Source organism: Oncorhynchus clarkii, chromosome 12, assembly GCF_045791955.1.
Source record: "Oncorhynchus clarkii lewisi isolate Uvic-CL-2024 chromosome 12, UVic_Ocla_1.0, whole genome shotgun sequence".
NCBI classification, from domain to species: Eukaryota; Metazoa; Chordata; class Actinopteri; order Salmoniformes; family Salmonidae; genus Oncorhynchus; species Oncorhynchus clarkii.
Window position 1 is genome coordinate 56287255 of NC_092158.1, and position 24022 is coordinate 56311276.

General features: G+C 41.7%; 1 protein-coding gene across 2 annotated transcripts; it reads left to right on the top strand.

Moving 5' to 3' along the window:
• Positions 1-260: 260 nt before the first annotated feature.
• On the top strand, positions 261-22506 carry LOC139420838 (protein FAM53C-like). 2 transcript variants are annotated; one of them, XM_071171181.1, is made up of 6 exons: positions 261-454; positions 1707-1947; positions 6434-6491; positions 11555-12396; positions 21293-21503; positions 21600-22506. In XM_071171181.1, exons 2-6 carry the CDS (start codon positions 1876-1878, stop codon positions 21692-21694), a joined length of 1278 nt encoding a protein of 425 aa, XP_071027282.1. In that variant the 5' UTR covers positions 261-454; positions 1707-1875; the 3' UTR covers positions 21695-22506. The 2 variants fall into 2 exon arrangements, with proteins under 2 accessions (XP_071027282.1, XP_071027283.1); XM_071171182.1 differs by having other exon boundaries at positions 21293-22506.
• The last annotated feature ends 1516 nt before the right edge of the window (positions 22507-24022 follow it).

Consider the following 24022-nt stretch of genomic DNA (forward strand, 5'->3'; position numbering starts at 1 on the left):
ATTTTCAACAATGAATGAAATCTTGCGATTTGACATCTTTAAAAAAAATGTTTTTGTCCGCTCTTTTAAAATGCTACGCTATTGCACGTCAGCTACTTCTGTTGTTCGAATAATCATCGAATGCGCCCACTGCTTGGGCGCCCCCTATTTATACATTAAAATCGCTCACAGGTTTGAACGTTTTTAATTTATTTTAAATGGTTGACTGAATTGTATGCGGCGCTATTTTTTTTTGTCTAAGACGGATATGTCTTGTATATTTCAATTTATGTTCCAGATATTGTAATCAACAACGGTTCTGGTACATGTTATGCTTTTTAATAGGTCAATAATATCGGAGACACGGATACTAACGTGACTGCCAGTCGCGTTCTGCACAGGCTCCAAATTGGTTTATCCTTCACCAGCAGCATTTAACCCTTGTAAGGCCTGATGTACGGTGGTGTTGGTCGAGGTAAGAACGACATTTGAATCAAGTAGCTGTTACAAAGAAAAGTTATTGATTAGCAGTTTTATTTATCTGAAACGTCTCACTGCGTTATAAAATGCATGGCCGTGTTTTTGCAAGCACGCGTCCTAGACATGGCACAGCGGTCCAAGGCTCTAGCGATAAATGCATGCAATAATAGCTAGCGAGACTCGACAGCTAGTGATCTAATCGGGTAGGAGGTAATAATTAATTTGTTTATTACAGATTAACAAGCGGTGTTTTGTGTGGATGTGTATGCATAATCGGTTAAATGACGTACACAACTAGCTAGCTTGCTAACCATACAAATTACGATTTGCGTTAGCTAACCGAGCTAGTTAGCATCATATTGTCAGTGCGGCTTGCTGTTGCTAACGTTAGTCATCTTGACTGAGCTAGCTAAGTGAAGGCTTCATATTCTGTGAAGGGGTTTAGAACGATCTTCAAAAATATTATATACTAATTGTGAATGAATAGCTCGCTACCACACATTGCTCATTTGAAAGGTTTGTAATGGACAGCAAGGATACCATCATTTGATATAAACTAGTTATGTAGCCATCATTCTGGCTTTCCAAATGTTCTTATCAAAATGGTAGATACCAAACGTTAGTTAGCTAAGAAGCTTTTTCTCAATCTTGTTATTGAGTGAAGAAGAGCATGCCAGTTCTTGATAGATCATGACATGCTTGGTTCTTTGCCAGATTGGACCTCAGTATGCACCCTTTTCAAATTCACGTATCCATCATTAAGGTTACTGGTTGAGGTTTTTGGTTACATTTTCTGGTTGTCGGACATGTGCCTCGTGATCTTGAGTAGGTATTCAATAAACCCCCGAGTGGCATCAGGAAGGCCATCTCTGGCATCAGGAAGGCCATCTCATCCCAGGCACCTGTCACCATTACTTCTGCACTCAGAGATGGTGTGTCTGAACACTTGTGAGCACGTTTGGTCAGTGGTTGAGCATCTAAAGACGTGTTAAAGTTATGTCAGGTCTTGAAAAGACCCCATTTCGACATCTAGGCTTAATTTGTCTACTCCATAAGATACAGAGAAAGTGATGGGTTACCAAAAGTCAATATGGCAAACTGTACAGAACATGAAAATGTGATTACAAATGTCCTAAAACATTAACAGCTTCCCCATTTGAGCGGTATCACCTGTATTTGAAAACCCCTGCACTGTCATTTCCTTTTGGTAACACTGGTCCGTCCTGCTATCGGACTTTACCCTCCAGGTGAGCTGACTACAGTGATGACCATGTCCCAGTGAGACTGGGCAGGGCAACCTGGCCCAGAGGATGAGTGGAGGTGCCAGAGAAGCTCTGCCAGTCACAATTAGATTGAAGAACAGATAGAGGGACACGCCCCTTCCCCTCAACACTGCCCACCACCTCGCAACCATGCATGGTTTCACTGATCGAGCATCTGCAGAAACATAGTCTGGACAGCAACGCTCACCAAAGGGCCCTAAACGTGGTAAGTTTTTTTTAATTTAACCTTTATTTAACTAAGCAAGTCTGAAACATAAATAAGAGCGCCAGCTTTTCCGGAGGACCGTGTGATCACTCTCTCCGCAGCCGATGTGAGTAAGACCTTTTAAACAGGTTAACATTCACAAGGTTGCAGGGCCAGACAGATTACCAGGACGTGTACTGAGAGCATGCGCTGTCCACCTGGCAAGTGTCTTCACTGACATTTTCAACCTATCCCTGTCCGAGTCTGTAATACCAACATGATTTAAGCAGACCACTGTAGTCCCTGTGCCCAAGAACACTAAGGTAACCTGCCTAAATGACTACCGACCCGTAGCACTCACGTCTGTAGCCATGAAGTGCTTTGAAAGGCTGGTCATATCAACTAGAGGTCGACCGATTATGATTTTTCAACACCGATACCGATTATTGGAGGACCAAAAAAAATCTGATACTGATTAATCAGACTATTTTTATTTATTTGTAATAATGACAATTACAACAATACTGAATGAACACTTATTTTAACTTAATACATCAATAAAATCAATTTAGCCTCAAATAAATAATGAAACATGTTCAATTTGGTTTAAATAATGCAAAAACAAAGTGTAGAAGAAGTGTAGATTTTTCAACACCGATACCGATTATTGGAGGACCAAAAAAAATCTGATACTGATTAATCAGACTATTTTTATTTATTTGTAATAATGACAATTACAACAATACTGAATGAACACTTATTTTAACTTAATACATCAATAAAATCAATTTAGCCTCAAATAAATAATGAAACATGTTCAATTTGGTTTAAATAATGCAAAAACAAAGTGTAGAAGAAGTGTAGAAGTGGAGAAGAAAGTAAAAGTGCAATATGTGCTATGTAAGAAAGCTAACGTTTCAGTTCCTTGCCCAGAACATGAGAACATATGAAAGCTGGTGGTTCCTTTTTAACATGAGTCTTAAATATTCCCAGGTAAGAAGTTTTAGGTTGTAGTTATTATAGGAATTATAGGACTATTTCTCTCTATACCATTTCTATTTCATATACCTTTGACTATTGGATGTTCTTATAGCCACTTTAGTATTGCCAGTGTAACAGTATAGCTTCCATCCCTCTCCTCGCTCCTACTTGGGCTCGAACCAGGAACGCAATGACAACAGGTCACCCTCGAAGCAGCATTACCCATGCAGAGCAAGGGGAACAACCACTCCAAGTCTCAGAGCGAGTGACGTTTGACCCCGCTAACTAGCTAGCCATTTCACATCGGTTACACCAGCCTAATCTCGGGAGTTGATAGGCTTGAAGTCATAAACAACTACTGGCAAATGCACAAAAGTGCTGTTTGAATGAATGCTTACGAGCCTGCTGCTGCCTACCATCGCTCAGTCAGACTGCTCTTTCAAATCATAGACTTAGTTATAACATGATAACACACAGAAATACGAGCCTTATGTCATTAATATGGCCAAATCCGGAAACTATCATCTCGAAAACAAGACGTTTATTCTTTCAGTGAAATACGGAACCGTTCTGTATTTTATCTAACGGGTGGCATCCATAAGTCTAAATATTCTATATGTCATAATTATGTCAAATTCTGGCAAATTAGGCGGCCCAAACTGTTGCATATACACTGACTGCGTGCAATGGACGCAAGAGAAGTGACACAATTTCACCTGGTTAATATTGCCTGCTAACCTGGATTTATTTTAGCTAAATATGCAGGTTTAAAAATATATACTTCTGTGTATTGATTTTAAGAAAGGCATTGATGTTTATGGTTAGGTACACATTGGAACAATGATACGCACCGCATCGATTATATGCAACGCAGGACACGCTAGATAACTACACATGGTTGATGATATTACTAGTTTAACTAGTGATTATGATTGATTGAGTTTTTTATAAGATAAGTTTAATGCTAGCTGGCAACTTACCATGGCTTACTGCATTCGCGTAACAGGCAGTCTCCTCGTGGAGTGCAATGAGAGGCAGGTGGTTAGAGCGTTGGACTAGTTAGTTTGTAAGTTTGCAAGATTGAATCCCTGAGCTGACGAGGTAAAAATCTGTCGTTCTGCCCCTGAACAAGGCAGTTATTGAAAATAAGAATGCGTTATTTTTTCTTTTAAAAAAAACTTTTTTACCCCCCTTTTTTCTCCCCAATTTCGTGGTATCCAATTGTTAGTAGCTACTATCTTGTCTCATCGCTACAACTCCCGTACGGGCTCGGGGGAGACAAAGGTTGAAAGTCATGCGTCCGATACACAACCCAACCAAGCCGCACTGCTTCTTAACACAACGCGCATCCAACCCGGAAGCCAGCCGCACCAATGTGTCAGAGGAAACACCGTGCACTGCGCCCGGCCCGCCACAGGAGTCGCTGGGACAAGGATATCCCTACCGGCCAAGCCCTCCCTAACCCTGACGACCCTATGCCAATTGTGCGTCGCCCCATGGACCTCCCTGTCGCGGCCGGTTACGGCAGAGACTGGGCGCGAACCCAGAGTCTCTGGTGGCACAGCTAGCGCTGCAGTACAGCAACCTTAACCACTGCGCCACCCTTGAGGCCCAGAATGCGTTCTTAACTGACTTGCCTGGTTAAATGAAGATGAAATAAATAAAATACAAATTTTAATCGGCCAAATCGGTGTCCAAAAATACAGATTGTTATGAAAACTTGAAATCGGCCCTAGTTAATCGGCCATTCCGATTAATCGGTCGACCTCTAATATCAACACCATTATCCCAGAAACCCTAGACCCACTCCAATTTGCATTCCGCCCTAACAGATCCACAGATGCAATCTTTATTGCACTCCACACTGCCCTTTCCCACCTGGACAAAAGGAACACCTATGTGAGAATGCTATTCATTGACTACAGCTCAGTGTTCAACACCATAGTGCCCTCAAATCTCATCAATAAGCTAAGGACCCTGGGACTAAACACCTCCCTCTGCAACTGGATCCTGGACTTCCTGACGGTGTGCCCCAAGGTGGTAAGGATAGGTAACAACACATCCGCCACGCTAATCCTCAACACGGGCCCTTCACTGGTGCGTGCTCAGTCCTGTACTCCCTGTTCACTCATGACTGCATGTCCAGGCACAACTCCAACGCCGTCATTAAGTTTGCCAATGACACAACAGCCTGATCACAGACAACAACGAGACAGCCTATAGGGAGGAGGTCAGAGACCTGGCCGTGTGGTGCCAGGACAACAACCTATACCTCAACGTGATCAAGACAAAGGCGATGATTGTGGACTACATGAAAAAGAGGACCAAGCACGCCCCCATTCTCATCGACGGAGCTGGTTGAGAGCTTCAAGTTCATTGGTGTCCACATCACCAAACAAACTAACATGGTCCAAGCACACCAAGACAGTTGTGAAGAGGGCACGACAAAACCTATTCCCCCTCAGGAGACTGAAAAGATTTGGCATGGGTCCTCAGATCCTCAAAAGGTTCTACAGCTGCACCATTGAGAGCATCCTGACTGGTTGCGTCATTGCCTGGTATGGCAACTGCTCGGCCTCCAACCGCAAGGCACTACAGAGGGTACTGCGTACGGCCCAATACATCACTGGCGCCAAGCTTCTTGCCATCCAGGACCTCTATGCCAGGCGGTGTCAGGAAGGCCTTAAAAATTGCCAGACTCCAGCCACCCTAGTCATAGACTGTTCTCTCTACTACCGCACGGCAAGCGGTACTGGTACGCCAAGTCTAGGTCCAAGAAGCTTCTAAACATCTCTTACCCCCAAGCCATAAGACACCTGAAGATCTAATCAAATGGCTACCCAGACTATTTGCATTCCTCCCCTTTACACAGCTGCTACTCTCTGTTATCATCTATGCAGTCACTTTAATAGCTCTACCTACATGTACATATTACCTCGACTAACCGGTGCCCCCGCACATTGACTCTGTACCAGTACCCCCCTGTATATAGTCTTGCATTGTTATTTTACTGCTGCTCTTTAATTACTTGTTTCTTTTATTCTTATGTTTTTTTGTTTATTTGTATGTATTTTTAAACTGCATTGTTGGTTAGAGGCTCCTAAGTAAGCATTTCACTGTAAGGTCTACACTTGTTGTATTCGGCGCATATGACTAATAAAATTTGTTTTGAAGTCGAGAATAAATTCTTATTTTACAATAATGGCCAAACCCTCCCCTAACCTGCACGACGCTAGGCAAATTGTGCGGCGCCCTATGGGACTCCCGATCACAGCCGGTTGTGATACAGCCCTGGATCGAAACCAGGGTCTGTAGTGATGCCTCTAGCACTGAGATGCAGTGCCTTAGACCGATGCACCACTCGGGAGCCCACTTATGTGTCAGCCTATGACTCTGCTTGCATGTCCTTGTCTTGATTGTAACAGTGCTCAGCTTCATGACCATTTATTTCTCTTGCTGTTAATTGAGCCGTTCTGAATTGTTTTCCCTGTGCTTTTGCTCCTCAATAAACATGTCTGTCTTCCAGTTTCTGCTGGACCCCAACAACCTAGGAATTTGCTGGCCTACAGATGGATTGATGCCTGGTGAGTATGTACAAGTGAAACCATGTAGCCTGTTATTCAGCAATGTATTGCATTAGGCATTGTAACTTTGGCTTTGCACTGTTGATAAGAGCACAGATAAATGGAGGTGAATTCCAAATGACAGAAAGGAAATGTTTGTATAGGTTGTTAAACAGGAAACCACATTACGTGATTTATTCCACGCATGTGTCTTCTCAGGCTGATCATGCAAAGGGAGTCTTCTTAAAGGTATACTCAGCAATACAGTGCGTTCGGAAACTATTCCGACCCCTTGACTTTTTCCACATTTTGTTATGTTACAGCCTTATTCTTAAATTGTTATTTTACCCTCAATCAGATACATACAATACCCCATAATGACAAAGCAAAAACTGTTTTAAATGTTTTTCCCCCAAATGCATTTAAACTGAAATCACATTTTCTTAAGTATTCAGACACTTTACTCTGTAGTTTGTTAAAGAACCTTTGGCAGCGATTACATCCTTGAGTCTTCTTGGGTATGACGCTACAAGCTTGGCACACCTATATTTGGGGAGTTTCACCCATTCTTCTCTGCAGCTCCTCAAGCTTTGTCAGGTTGGATCGGGAGTGTCGCTGCACAGCTATTTTCAGATCTCTCCAGAGATGGTGGATTGTGTTCAAGTCTGGGCTCTGGCTGGGCCACTCAAGGACATTCAGAAACTTCAATCCTTCAATGCTGCAGAAATGTTTTTGTACCCTTCCTCAGATCTGTGCCTTGACACAATCCTGTCCCGGAGCTGTACAGACAATTCCTTCGACCTCATGGCTTGGTTTTTGCTCTGACGTGCTTAGACCTTATATAGACTGGTGTGTGCCTTTCCAAATCCTGTCCAATCAATGTCATTTACCACAGGTTGACTCCAATCAAATTGTAGAAAGATCTCCATGATGATCAATGGAAACAGGATGCACCTGAGCTCAATTTTGAGTCTCACAGCAAAGGGTCTTAATACTTGTGTAAAAAAGGTATTTCTGGTATTTAAAAATAAAATAAAACATTTATACATTTGCAAAAACCTGTTTTCGCTTTGTTATGTGGTATTGTGTGTCGTTTGAGGAAAAAATTGTATTTCATTTTAGAGTAAGGCTATAACGTAACAATGTGGAAAAGAGCAAGGGGTCTAAATACTTTCCGAATGCACCGTGTACAGCAGTAAATATAAACTCAGCAAAAAAAAGATACATCCACTCACTGTCAACTGCGTTTTATTTTCAGCAAACTTAACATGTGTAACTATTTATATGAACATAAGATTCAACAACTGAGATATAAACTGAACAAGTTCCACAGACGTGTGACTAACAGAAATGGAACAATGTGTCCCTGAACAAAGTGGGGGTCAAAATCAAAAGTAACAGTCAATATCTGGTGTGGCCACCAGCTGCATTAAGTACTGCAGTGCATCTCCTCCTCATGGACTGCACCAGATTTGCCAGTTCTTGCTGTGAGATGTTACCCCACTCTTCCACCAAGGCACCTGTAAGTTCCCGGACATTTCTGGGGGGAATGGCCCTAGCCCTCACCTTCCGATCCAACAGGTCCCAGACGTGCTCAATGGGTTTGAGATCCTGGCTCTTCGCTGGCCATGGCAGAACACTGACATTCCTGTCTTGCAGGAAATCCCGCACAGAACGAGCAGTATGGCTGGTGACGTTGTCATGCTGGAGGGTCATGTTAGGATGAGCCTGCAGGAAGGGTACCACATGAGGGAGAAGGATGTCTTCCCTGTAACGCACAGCGTTGAGATTGCCTGCAATGACAACAAGCTCAGTCCGATGATGCTGTGACACACCGTCCCAGACCATGACGGACTCTCCACCTCCAAATTGATCCTGCTCCAGGGTACAGGCCTCGGTGTAATGCTCATTCCTTCGACTATAAACGTGAATCCGACCGTCACCCCCCTGGTGAGACAAAACCGCGACTCGTCACTTGAAGAGCACTTTTTGCCAATCCTGTCTGGTCCAGCGACGGTGGGTTTGTGTCCATAGGCGACGTTGCTGGTGATGTCTAGTTAGGACCTACCTTACATCAGGCCTACAGGCCCTCAGTCCAGCCTCTCTCAGCCTATTGTGGACTGTCTAAGCACTGATGGAGGGATTGTGCGTTCCTGGTGTAACTCGGGCAGTTGTTGCCATCCTGTACCTGTCCCGCAGGTGTGATGTTCGGATGTACCGATCTTGTGCAGGTGTTGTTACACGTGGTCTGCCACTGCGAGGATGATCAGCTGTCCGCCCTGTCTCCCTGTAGCGGCGTCTCACAGTACGGACATTGCAATATATTGCCCTGGCCACATCTGCAGTCCTCATGCCTCCTTTGCAGCATGCCTAAGGCACATTCACGCAGATGAGCAGGGACCCTGGGCATCTTTCTTCTGGTGTAATTCAGAGTCAGTAAAAAGGCCTCTTTAGTGACCTAAGTTTTCATAACTGTGACCTTAATTGCCTACATCTGTAAGCTGGTAGTGTTTTAACGACCGTTCCACAGGTGCATGTTCATTAATTATGGTTCAAGCATGGCAAACAGTGTTTTAAACCCTTTAAATGAAGATCTGTGAAGTTATTTGGATTTTTACAAATTGTCTTTGAAAGACAGGGTCCTGAAAAAGAGATGTTTTATTTTTTTGCTGAGTTTATTAGAGTAAGCTTAAGAGCTGGGCGGTATACACTTTTTTGTTTTAGCTTTATACAGGTATTGATGCACGGACTGGTTTGGGTTTTTACTTTACCTTCTGTACCGGTATTTGAATGTTTGGTTTCTTAAATGTGATACGCAATGTGTAGCGTCCATTTTTATAGTTTACTCTGCTACTTGAGTCATCTCTTTCTATGCCGCTTTCCACAGAGACCTAGGCACACTCCCTGTCACTCAAGGAGCGTGTTTGATATTCCTCAATCAGGAGACACTTGCCTTCAGTCTGCATGGTCAATGCAGCATATGCAACACAGTTGATAACATCGATGCAGTTGTCACTTTGCTTCTTAATATAAATCTACTAGCATTCTATAATTACACTATTAGCTTGTTTCTTACATCTGCAAACAGCTAGTTTGTCTTTTCTTAGCATTTTGTTCCTAAATCTTGTTAGCCGCTAATGCTAATCGCTAGCTAGCTAATAAATGTACTGAGTAAGAGCAAGCGTAATTAGCTATGCAGCCTGATAATACCAGTGATTGCGTAGACGTAATCGGCATGTTTGTGCAACAGTGCCTTCTAAATTAAAGAGGTAAACGCAAAGCAAGAATGTTATCTACATGAAGTAGCTAAGAGAAAACATTCAATGTAGCCAAAGATTATTGGGTCCCCTAGGAAACACCTATCAACACATTAGTTTTTACACTGTCACAATAACTCCTCCCTGGCATTTTCATTCGTTGTCATGTCAAACAACACTGTATTAAAAGTGCCCACTATTATATTCTAACTATATAATTACAATGGACATTCTATTCCCATGATTCCAACAGTTAACCCAAGTGTTTTGCTCTAAATTGCAAGTCAAATTGCAACATTTGGTTAAAATAAGGCCCAGATTACTTGCCCATATCGTGCAGCCCTACGTGGCAGTGTGGAAATGATCTCAAATGCAGAAATGGAAAATTACGACTTTTGGTGTTGAACTGTTTTATACTGTTCAATCAGAATAGAGAAAGACCCATTGAAATCACTTAGAATGTGTGTGTTGCCACCCTAGGGTCACGCACTACTCATAAAGCAAATTTAGAACTTATATTATTAAAAAACATAAAATGCTGTCGTACTGTAATAAATAAAATACTGTGATATAACATTTTGGCCATATCGCCCAGTCCTAAGTAAGCTATGTCAAGAATCCAGTATATTTTTTATTTTATTTTATTCTATTTAACCAGGTAGGCTAGTTGAGAACAAGTTCTCATTTACAACTGCGACCTGGCCAAGATAAAGCATAGCAGTGTGAACAGACAACACAGAGTTACACATGGAGTAAACAATTAACAAGTCAATAACACAGTAGAAAAAAAGAGAGTCTATATATACATTGTGTGCAAAAGGCATGAGGAGGTAGGCGAATAATTACAATTTTGCAGATTAACACTGGAGTGATAAATGATCAGATGGTCATGTACAGGTAGAGATAATGGTGTGCAAAAGAGCAGAAAAGTAAATAAATATAAACAGTATGGGGATGGGGTAGGTAAATTGGGTGGGCTATTTACTGATAGATTATGTACAGCTGCAGCGATCGGTTAGCTTCTCAGATAGCAGATGTTTGAAGTTGGTGAGGGAGATAAAAGTCTCCAACTTCAGCGATTTTTGCAATTCGTTCCAGTCACAGGCAGCAGAGAACTGGAACGAAAGGCGGCCAAATGAGGTGTTGGCTTTAGGGATGATCAGTGAGATACACCTGCTGTAGCGCGTGATAAATATGGGGTGTTTTTTTTTTGTATTTTTTATTTTTTGTATTTGTTTCACCTTTATTTAACCAGGTATGCCAGTTGAGAACAAGTTCTCATTTATAGTCACGTCGTAGAAATATTAGAATGAGCAACAACGTTTATGTCAAGAATACATTATTTAAATACACAGTTCAAATCCCCATGGTAAAATGGATAGAATTGCAGGAAATTAGCTTCAGGACTGCTGTCCTTGTCAAGAGCAAGCTGCAACTACATTGTATCAGGAATGAATTGCTTTTTCGATTTTCTCACATATTATTTAATTAAATAAACCTCAAGTGGTTTCTATTAATGTTAGAAGGGGGCGATATGGACAAAATTCAGTATATTTATTATGATATAGATTTATCACAAATAGAACGATAAGTCTGACATTGTGCACCATAGTTATGTTTGTATACTTGTTACTACTACTACTTTGATTGTAGTAGTTATCAAATGTCCCATTAGGAATTGCCCAAATTAGCAGACTCTTTTCAAACTTCACATTTCTCTAGTGTTGTAAAATTAATTTGATAAGTGGTCGGTTTGGTTGAGGTCGACATTTTTGGTTAATCATTCCAGCTCTAATTTATGGTATCATCTTTCCTTCTCCCTAATAGAGAGTGGTTATTGGCAGCTCCGCCCTCCCTCCAAGCCTGGCCTGCAGGGTGTGCTGAGCTCCAGCTTCCCCCCCTGCCCTGTCCCTCTGGTTCCCCCCGAAACTCACCTGGCAGAGGGGGAAGCCCTGCACCGGCCCCTGGTCCCAAGCACCTCAGTGACAGACCTGTCTTTTCCAGGTGCACCCCCTCCCCCCCCGCCACCCCCCAAACGCCACTGTCGTTCACTGTCCGTGCCAGAGGACCTTTCACGCTGCCGTTACACCTGGCGGCCCAGCGCTTCGAGGGTCTGGACACCTGTGAATCGTCAATGCCACAGTGGAGGGGTAGCCGGGGGGCCTTGTCCGCTTCGTGCTCCTAGCTCATCTCTAAATTCTTCACTACACTCTTCTTCAAGCCCCACATTCTTTAGCATTGCTCTCTCTCCTGACTCCCCACTGCCTTGGAATTTCCCATGGGACCCCAGTGACACTGCTGGAGGAGGCGCCTGCTGCTGTTTCTTCCACTCCCCATCATCATGCTCCTCTCCGTCCCCGCTCCACCCTCCCCTTCCTCCACAGCGACGCTTCTCTCTGTCACCTGTCCTTATCAGAGAGGCTGCCGCCCAGTTCCTGCCCCCGCCTCCAGTTCCACCCCACTGTGCAGCACCCCCTCCGGCTGTGCCTGCTTTGCCCTCCTCTGCCTGCAGCACCCCGTCCTCTCTTCGCCGGGCCATCCCCCCTCAGCTCCCTCGCTGCCACTCACAGCCCTGTGACCTGCTCCTTCTCAAACCAGGACTGAAGCGACGCCGTGACCCAGACAGACCATTTGCCCGGCCAGTACTGGATTTCACCAAGATGACTCAGGTAAACAAAAAATCTTTAAGGGTCAGAAATGAATAGAAATGTTTGCCGTATGTAGGTTGGTGGTGGAACATGCCATCTGCTAGCCAGAGGAAAGTTGTTAAAGTGATATTTCACCCAAATTACAAAATGGAATACTGGTTTCCTTACCCTGTAAGCAGTCTATGGACAAGGTATGACAGCAATGCATGGGATTTGTGTCACACAGCCTAGAACGTTAGCATTCGGAAACAAAACCAAAGCATGGATTCCTGTCATACATTGTCCGTAGACTGCATACCGGTTAAGGAAACCAATATAGAATTTGGTTGAACTATCCCTTTAAAGGTAGACTCAGAAAGATGACTTTGCCACGAGCACCACCGCAGATATTGAGATAAGCAAGATGCATGACTTTGCGCTCATACAGTCACACAGTATCTGCACATGAACATGGGTAGCCAGGGCACCAAAACAGCAGAGAAGTTGAGCCTTGCACTAAAACCCCCTCAGTTGTTGTGGAAATTGACCCACTATGCTGTTTACTTTGTGCACCTACATCATATTGCTGAGTTGACCTTTAACCTTCATTAAATTAGACCCTTATGCCTAATCTTAAATGTTTGTTCTGCTGGTCGAATATCCACTTCCCTACTGTTGCGGAAATTGATCCACTGCTGTTTACTTTCTGCATCTACTAGAGGTGTGCCAAAATTAACGTTCTCCTAGTTGTAGCCGTAAATTGACAGTTGATAGTCGGATTGGATGATACTTGTGATCGAAAAAAACAAAAGTGTTTTAATATGCTAAGTATATGTTGGCAAAATACCTTCCTGCACGTTCTCACTGCAAAAATGTGTATGTCCTCAATTTGCAGCAGGCAGCCAAGTTTGCTGTCACTCAGTCAGAATGCGCATCAGTGTTTAATTTCTTGATAAATCCAACCACAGTGTCCGATTTCAAAAAGGCTTTACGGCGAAAGCAAACCATGCTATTATCTGAGGACAGCACCCCAGCAAACATACACATGAAAATCATAATTCAACCCGCCAGGCTCAACACAAAAGTCAGAAATAACATATGCCTTACCTTTGAAGATCTTCTGTTAGCACTCCAATATGTTCATTTTTAACATCACAAATGGTCCTTTTGTTCAATTAATTATGTCGTTATATATCCAAAATGTCCATTTATTTGGCGTGTATGATTCGGAAAATACACCGGTTCCAACTCGCTCAACATGACTACAAAATATCTCATAAGTTACCTGTAATCTTTGTCCAAACATTTCAAACAACTTTCCTAATACAACTTTAGGTATTTTTTAACGTAAATAATCAATACAATTTAAGATGGGATAAACTACGTTCAATACCGGAGGAAAACAAAGTGGCGCGTGCTTTTCAGGTCACGCGCCTCTATCAAACAGTACACTTCACTCGACCCTTGTTCTGGACAGCCCTACTTCTTCCTTACACAAAGGAAAAACATCAACCGATTTCTATAGACTGTTGACATCCAGTGGAGGCAAAAGGAACGGCAAGGAACTGCCTTAGAATTCTAGATTCCCAATGAAAACCCATTGAAAAGAGTGACCTAAAAAAAAAGAAAATTCTGGTTGGTTTGTCCTCGGTGTTTCGCCTGCCAAATAAGTTCTGTTATACTCAGACATCATTCAAACCGTTTTAGAAACGTCAGTGTTTTTTCTATCCAGATCTACCAATACCAATATATGAATAACCTAGCTTCTGGGCCTGAGAAACAGGCAGTTTACATTGGGCACGCATTTCATCCGGACATAAATACTGCCCCCTATCCCAAAGAAGTTAAAGGTTACACACACACCACACTGACCAAAAGGTTATTTTGTTGGCATTTACGTATGTCCCCATTACCCGTAAAATCTAATCAAAACCTATTTCTTTCACTTACTTGCTGTGCTTTTTCATTGTTCATTTGTTCAGTCGTTTCATTCTCAACCAGGATTTCTATGGAACGCTGTTTGGGTCTTTGCGTGTCAAAAAACATACACATCAAATAACACTATGACAGGTCAAATAAAATAACATAATCGGTTTCAGTTGCTATAGTTAGCTAGCTAACTATATATCTAGGTGTCATCTAAAATAACCCTAATTTATAAGACAGTTCTTATTTGATTAATGGTTGTCAGACCCATCTATGTGAAGCTAGCCACAATAAGTGGACTTTGCGGTTAGCCTTAAATAAAAGTATGGCATAATTTTACTATTTTTGTTCATTTGATTCACTATCAATGACAAACTTTGATTTTTGAAGGCAAACCGCAAATTCCACTCTTGTGCCTACTCCTTATTGTGGCTAGCTTTACAACACATAACCCGGTCCGGTCGAGCCTCACTAGCCAGATGAAGCTAGCTGGCTGCTTATAACGTTAGCTTTGGGCAACAGGGTTAAGTAGCTGGCTAACTATTTATTTTTTTGAAATGAAGTTCAATTTCAATAGGTGAACTAGTGGCAACCTAGCTAATACTTACTCACAACGATTCCTAAATCATTGCTAAGAATAATGAAAATGCCTGCAGTTTCTACTGGTCGTTGTTTTCAGGCTGGTTGTATTGGTGCTAGCTAGCTACCAAGCTAAAGCTAGCGACCCCAGAAGTTGCGGTCGAACAAAGGATGCTTTATTACCAACGCGGTATTGTAAACGCATCATTCGTGGCCAGTGTTTGCTTGTTTGCAGACTTTTTTTTACAGCTTTTGACAGTGCTTTTGACAGTGCTACTGTATATTTTTGACAAACAAAAACCCAAACGGCATTCCATAGTATGTATGTGGTGACGCTAATAGCATGTATGTGGTGACGCTATTACTCTGTAACTCCGGTAGGGCAACATCTAAAAATAGCGCATTTGGTAGTGTGTACCGGTGCTCGACCAGTTGGTGAAAGCCAACATCACCCACGACAGAGACCACCGGTGGATTGTCAAGGGCAATGAATTCCATTATCTTGGCTTTAATGGATTTCGCCTTCGAGTTGTCTCACTGAAATGTTCCTACTCTTTCAAATGGCTGCTCGATCCACACAGCAGACATTATGTGGGCTAGGTTAGGAATGCTGTGTTGCACATGTAGCACAACATTTTACGTGGTATTATCATCCCTAACGCCAACACCTCATTTGGCCGCCTTTCGTTCCGGTTCTCTGCTGCCTGTGACTGGAACGAATTGCAAAAATCGCTGAAGTTGGAGACCTTTTTATCTCCCTCACCAACTTCAAACATCTGCTATCTGAGCAGCTAACCGATCGCTGCAGCTGTACATAGTCTATCGGTAAATAGCCCACCCATTTTTACCTACCTCATCCCCATACTGTTTTTATTTATTTACTTTTCTGCTCTTTTGCACACCAATATCTCAACCTGTACATGACCATCTGATCATTTATCACTCCAGTGTTAATCTGCAAAATTGTAATTATTCGCCTACCTCCTCATGCCTTTTGCACACAATGTATATAGACTCTCTTTTTTTCTACTGTGTTATTGACTTGTTAATTGTTTACTCCGTGTGTAACTCTGTTGTCTGTTCACACTGCTATGCTTTATCTTGGCCAGGTCACAGTTGTAAATGAGAACTTGTTCTCAACTAGCCTACCTGGTTAAATAAAGGTGTTCTCAACTAGCCTACCTGGTTAAATAAAGGTGTTCTCAACTTGCCTACCTGGTTAAATAAAGGTGTTCTCAACTTGCCTACCTGGTTAAATAAAGGTGTTCTCAACTAGCCTACCTGGTTAAATAAAGGTGAAATAAAACAATAAAATACTTCATGTACCTACGTTATATAGGTATGCAATGTAGCTTTGGTTTTTAACATCAGCATTAAACTAGACATTGGGCCGATACCGATGTTGTCATTTTTAGCTATTATCGATATATATATATCGTGCATCCCAAATTTTTCTTCCCATACCCTTGCCTCGCTTGTTAGATATTATGCACATTGATAGCTTGATAGCAAACGTCTTCACCATGCAATTTATCATAGTAGCAGGCAGCAGTAATCTAAATTATCAGACCAAAGGAATGATCAGGTGAAATTATGAAGCGAGTGGACAGCTACAACTTCACTATCCAATCAGAGCATACGGCCCACCCTTCTCTTTGCAAACTAGCCAGTTGAGTTATTTAGATCACGTTAAACCTTGACTGACTGACATGATAAAGATGCGTGCTGGCACCCGACAATGTCATTTTTTCTGATCATGGATAATTACAAAAAATACTCTGCTCAAAATCATATCCAGAAAATGTCCCATATCCGTTACGATACAGGCATTTCGCTACACTCGCAATAACATCTGCTAACCATGTGTATGTGACCAATAAAATTTGATTTGATACTCGTTTTTGTCCAAACTGCTCGCCACACCCCAAGCATCAACTTCATATCGCTGAGTCTGCCTTTTATAACATCCAATAGACATACAGAGGCAACTTTCACCCATAACTCCATTCTTAGAATACAGACCATACCTGTGTATTATTGTCCTTGTTACCAATCGTCCCAGGCCACAGATGTCTCTTCTGTTCCTATGCCCCAGGCACAAACCCTGAGTGTGGTTAATTGGCAGGGTGCCAATGGCTCTCCCTGAAGGCAATGCCAGGCAAATGTTATACTGTACATCAAGACTCACTCTTGACTGGATTTGCATATAATTTGCATGCAGCTGCAAGAAAGTCTGGCGTCCCCTTTCAGTGCACTCACCCAGTCACTCCTTCACATTAAAAAAAAACATGGTACACTACATTTTAAAATGTGCAGGTTAATTTTGCCAGACTCATTTACATGTGGTATATGTACAACCGTTGTGTTCTGTTTAGGTTTAGAATACTCTTTCAACAGCCACAGTCATTGGAAGAGCATACGAGACTAGGCTTACACCTATAGTATTCGGTAGTCCAGCCCGCTATATTCAAGTTGACAATACTATCCCAGTTAATTTTCAGGGAGATGTGGCATCATATTACCCTTGTTTCTAATGTTTGTCACATTTTTTAAAAATAAAATCCTGAACTAGCTAAACTACTGCACCCATGTTGTAAGAATCACAGAGATTTTATATGATGCTACATTTTTCCACTTCCTAAACAGTTATATCAACTTGATTTAATTTGATTTAGGGTCATTCCATAAGAGTTCAATTACTTTCTGATAGCACATCTTTAGATTTGAATGAAACCTTCCATTCAAGTTTGCTCATGGTAGAAGTGGTCAAAGTTACTTTTTGGACCTGAATGCCAAAACATTTAGGAGATAGAAGTGCTCAAAGTTGACCTGTTTTGCATACCACTCCCTACCATGAGATGTCATCCATGTTTTCATTACTGAAAAATATTTACATGTTTTAATTTTTATTTATTTCACCTTTATTTAACCAAGTAGGCAAGTTGAGAACAAGTTCTCATTTGCAACTGCGACCTGGCCAAGATAAAGCAAAGCAGTTTGACAAATACAACAACACAGGAGTAAAACAAACATACAGTCAATAATACAGTAGAAAAATAAGTCTATATACGATGTGAGCAAATGCGGTGAGATAAGGGAGGTAAAGGCAAAAAAAGGACATGGTGGCGAAGTAAATACAATATAGCAAGTAAAACACTGGAATGGTAGATTTGCAGTGGAAGAATGTGCAAAGTAGAAATAAAAATAATGGGGTGCAAAGGAGCTAAATAAATAAATACAGTAGGGGAAGAGGTAGTTAGTTGTTCGGGGTAAATTATAGATGGGCTATGTACAGGTGCAGTGATCTGTGAGCTGCTCTGACAGCTGGTGCTTAAAGCTAGTGAGGGAGGTAAGTGTTTCCAGGTTCAGAGATGTTTGTAGTTCGTTCCAGTCATTGGCAGCAGAGAACTGGAAGGAGAGGTGGCCAAAGGAAGAATTGGTTTTGGGGGTGACCAGAGAGATATACCTGCTGGAGCGCATGCTACATGTGGGTGCTGCTATGGTGACCAGCGAGCTGAGATAAGGGGGGACTTTACCTAGCAGGGTCTTGTAGATGACCTGGAGCCTGTTGGTTTGGCGACGAGTATGAAGCGAGAGCCAGCCAACGAGAGCGTACAGGTCGCAGTGGTGGGTAGTATATGGGGCTTTGGTGACAAAACAGATGGCACTGTGATATACTGCATCCAATTTATTGAGTAGGGTATTGGAGGCTATTTTGTATATGACATCGCTGAAGTCGAGGATCGGTAGGATGGTCAGTTTTACAAGGGTATTCAAAAAATATATATATATATATATTTTTTTACCTTTATTTAACTAGGCAAGTCAGTTAAGAACAAATTCTTATCTTCTATGATGGCCTAGGAACAGTGGGTTAACTGCCTGTTCAGGGGCAGAACGACAGATCTGTACCTTGTCAGCTCGGGGGTTTGAACAATTACAATGCAAACATGTATGTGGGACAATTTGAGGAAGCACTTCTTTACAAAACATACACACCCTACTTTCTAAAGGCATCCTATGGAAGAAATGCATAGATGGCTTTGTGCTATGGGGAGGAAGTAAGCAGGAACTAAATGATTTACAAACTACTAAACGAGAGCTCTGAATACCTCAAATTCTCCATGCAGACTGATGAGAGAAAAGTATACTACCGATACTTATGGATCATCAAAGAGAGTGATGCATTACACACAGACTTGTACACAAAGCCCACGGGCCGCAATAATACCCTGCTATGTGCAGATAGTATGCAGGGTCCCCTCATGAATGGTCTACCATATAGCCAGTTATGTAGGGTTAAATTAATTTGTAGCCACCAGACAGATTTTGACAGCAATGCTATAAAAAAAAAGACAAATTCAATGAGAGGCTACAACGACAAAACTCTTAACACTGCAATGATGAAAATATCTCAAACCAAGAAAGGAATTGCTTAAATCAACCAAAGAAGAATAACAGCGCAACAGTGTTTTGCACCAAGTGTTCGGAGAAAATGAAAGCAATCCTGAAAAAGCACTGGCATATTCTGCAATCAGACAAAAATATTGCACACCTGTTCAAGGAATCCCCACTCTGTGGTCTATAAGTGTGGTCGCAATATTGGAGATAGCTTGCTGAGATCTGACCTGTATCCTGAGCCCACCAAATGTGGCTAATGCGCAGAGTGCAATAGCACTATAAAAACATCCAGGTTGAAAAATCCCTGTTAGGGGTATCATCATCTCATGCAAGACCAAGGGAGTATCTATCTCATCACCTGTTCATGTGGGAAAGCCTACGTAGGACAAATTAAAGGACAATTTAAACAACACTTCGCTGAACACCACAGCTCAATCAGGTGTAAGAACATTGACCCCTAGTGGTCTGAATATTGACTTTGTTCTCAGGCCCTTGGGAACAATTCTCTCTTATGAACAAGTCTTATAAATTGATATATTCTTTCTACAGCTTATCAGTGTACACCCAATATGTTCCCCCTGTTGATGATGCTTATTATGAATTATAGTTTAACCAAAAGATGACATGTAACAAAAAATGTAATGAAATAGGAAACAATTAAATATACTGAATTGTTGATGCTAATATTATGTACAATATTTAACTGTTTTCATATGATAACAATAGGCTAATATATTCAATATGCTATAAACTATTGTTTTTAAATAAAATAAAAATAGTTTCCCTCAGTTAATTCTAATGAACTTAATAATTATGACACAATTGTCATTGGTTGCACTGTTTTTCTACATAACCTGGTTCAAGCATTTATCACATTACCCTGAAGGCACAGCAATGCCGAAATGTTGGTGATTTACCCAATAAATTACTGGGAGTTTATATATAGTGTGCAACTCTCTTTATGTGTATAGCTTATAGTTTATTTGCTGTTTTATCAGCACTTCTACATAAAATAATTTTATCTGGGTGTGCGCCAGCTCATGTTTTTTATTCAAAGTTTCAATTACTACCAGAAAGATGGCCACCAGTCCACCCACTGTTGAATGTCAACATGAATTCAAATCTATATTCTATTATATTTCTATGATTTCAATAGGTTTCCTATGGAAGATTGTTTTAAATGAAATTGTCAATGGATATTCCCACTCAAGTCAACGTTATCTGATGTGTGGACCTTCAACCATCTTTGTGGTACCGTTTGAAAGTTGAAATTACAATTTTATTCATGCTTTATTTTATTTATCAGCCAAAACATTAGCTACAGATTGTAACACCAGATATTGTGTTTGAACCCCCAAAAATGGGTATCCATTATACTGTTTGGTGTATAATGGACCAACCTTAGCAATACTGTCTTCATCTTCGATTTGTGGAAACAGGAGTTTCATAAAATGTCCTTGTCTAGTTGCAGGGCGTCCATAGAAAATTGAATTTAGCAAACTATTAAAATATATTTTTTGCTCCATGAAGAAATCCAACAATGTGTACGCCGCCATCTTGTATATTTCAAGTTTTTTCTCATTGAGTGAGATGGGTTTTTAGGTAATTTATGTAAAGAAATGATCAAATAGTTTGACAACACTGTTTGTATGCTTTCAAATGATAACAAACTCAAACATTTATCTTTCAGTCATGAAGACATGGATGTGTCATGGTAGGGTGAGGTATGCAAAATGGGTCAACTTTGAGCACCTCTATCTCCTGAATGTTTTGGTGTTCAGGTCCAAAAAGTTACTTTCTGACCACTTCTACCATGGGCAAACATGTTTGGAAGGTTTCATTCTAATCAGAAAGGGGTGCAGTCAGAATGATTTGAAATCATATGGAACAACACTTTACCTATTTCTGTATCATGAATAGAGAACATGTGGTTTGAATGTTGACCGCTCTTGTATTTTCTAGAGAGGGATGATACATGTGTAAACAAGGCCTTTTTCACTCTCAAATGTTTCTCCTATTTGTGTCTTTTCAGACTCGCAGTACCGACCCCTTGAGTGGTATGGCGCGTGGGAGGCTGGCTTGTGGAGGGGATGTTTGCATGGGCTTTGAGCCTTTTTTGGGGGACTTCAGAGGGTCGTGTTCACCAGAGGGGCTGGGAAGGACAAGCATTGGTCCTCTAAGCGAGAGTGACGAGGAGGGGGAAGAGGGGGAGGAAGACCCTGATCGAGAAGAGTGTCAGCCAAGTATCTTTGAGAGGGATTGTACAGAATTAGATTTGAGCCTAATTGAAGAAAATTAAAATGTTGTTAATTGGAGACTGTTTTCCCCTTTACCGCCAGCATTCAACACTCCACTCCCAGCCCTGCTGTACTTCATCGGCAGGGCTCTCAGGAACATGACTTCTCTCTCATGGGAAGAGCTGGGGTATATATAATCTCATTGACAATGGTCATGATTTGACTACTACCAATAATAACAATTAATTCAGGTAGCCATGGATGCTGTCCTTCCATCAGAGTACATTCCAGAACCAGTTGCTGAAACATTGTGAATAATCTGAATGCTGGAGATGCCAGCTATTCCCATAGTGTCTGTTGGATGTCTTCATAATGCACCCTCAGACTGATGGAATTTTGGAAGACTAACAAGCTTCTGGGCACTTGCTTTCTTTTACATTACTTTTATTTTAATTGTATTTTTGTTGGTGCAGTAGTAAGAATAGACTTGAATGATGGTGGTGAATTGAATATCTGTTTTGTTCAGTTTGATGCAAAAGAGCAGTATGTCATTGCAGTTTTCTTTCTGCAGTCCTGTTATTTTCTGTTAAACAATCCATATGATTCAGCATAAGCCTTAAGATACCTTTTTTTCTGTAAACAAAAAAATACAACTATGAAAAGGTAATGAATTGTGTAGCTGTTGCCATTAGTCCTTTCATTGTTTATTTTATATCTGTGACTCATCTTCTGAAAATAGAGATGTATTGATAATGAATGCACTGTTTGACAAGTTAACCTAAAAATGGAAGCAACCACTGTATTCTGAGGGCACATTGTAATATTGTATTATACAGCGATCATTTGTTGAAAACAAGTTGTGTAAAGATGGTAGCCGGGAGACCTGGGGCAGGCCATGGCTGTCTTTTAGACATGTTTTTTTTTATTGTATGTGTTTAAAAAAAAGATGGCAATTTCAAACTCAGTTTGTGAATAAATAAAGTTTATTGGAAATTATTTTACAAGGAAAGGCAAGTGTCCAGTGAGCTTTTTTGAAAGCTCAGTGATGGTTGGGGGCTACCCATTCTTGGTGGATGTGGACAGATACCTGACATGCTTGATCTCAAGCATGCATGTCAGGTATCTGTCCACATCCACCAAGAATGGGTAGCCCCCAACCATCACTGACCACAATTAGTGGCTGTGAGTGATGGCCCATCATGCCATCATGACATGAAACTTCCGGCGCCGACAGAGATGGCCGCCTCGCTTCGCGTTCCTAGGAAACTATGCAGTTTTTTGTTTTTTTACGTGTTATTTCTTACATTAGTACCCCAGGTCATCTTAGGTTTCATTACATACAGTCGAGAAGAACTACTGAATATAAGATCAGCATCAACTCACCATCAGTACGACCAAGAATATGTTTTTCGCGACGCGGATCCTGTGTTCTGCCTTACAAACAGGACAACGGAGTGGATCCTATGCAGCGACCCAAAAAAACGACTCCGAAAGAGAGGGAAACGAGGCGGTCTTCTGGTCAGACTCCGGAGACGGGCACAGCGCGCACCACTCCCTAGCATTCTTCTTGCCAATGTCCAGTCTCTTGACAACAAGGTTGATGAAATCCGAGCAAGGGTAGCATTCCAGAGGGACATCAGAGACTGTAACGTTCTTTGCTTCACGGAAACGTGGCTTACTGGAGAGACGCAATCCGAAGCGGTGCAGCCAACAGGTTTCTCCACGCATCGCGCAGACAGGAAAAAACATCTTTCTGGTAAAAAGAGGGGCGGGGGCGTATGCCTTATGACTAACGTGACATGGTGCGATGAAAGAAACATACAGGAACTCAAATCCTTCTGTTCACCTGATTTAGAATTCCTCACAATCAAATGTAGACCGCATTATCTACCAAGAGAATTCTCTTCGATTATAATCACAGCCGTATATATCCCCCCCCAAGCAGACACATCGATGGCTCTGAACGAACTTTATTTAACTCTCTGCAAACTGGAAACAATTTATCCGGAGGCTGCATTCATTGTAGCTGGGGATTTTAACAAGGCTAATCTGAAAACAAGACTCCCCAAATTTTATCAGCATATCGATTGCGCAACCAGGGGAGGAAAGACCTTGGACCATTGTTACTCTAACTTCCGCGACGCATATAAGGCCCTGCCCCGCCCCCCTTTCGGAAAAGCTGACCACGACTCCATTTTGTTGATCCCTGCCTACAGACAGAAACTAAAACAAGAGGCTCCCACGCTGAGGTCTGTCCAACGCTGGTCCGACCAAGCTGACTCCACACTCCAGGACTGCTTCCATCACGTGGACTGGGAGATGTTTCGTATTGCGTCAGATAACAACATTGACGAATATGCTGATTCGGTGTGCGAGTTCATTAGAACGTGCGTTGAAGATGTCGTTCCCATAGCAACGATTAAAACATTCCCTAACCAGAAACCGTGGATTGATGGCAGCATTCGTGTGAAACTGAAAGCGCGAACCACTGCTTTTAATCAGGGCAAGGTGTCTGGTAACATGAC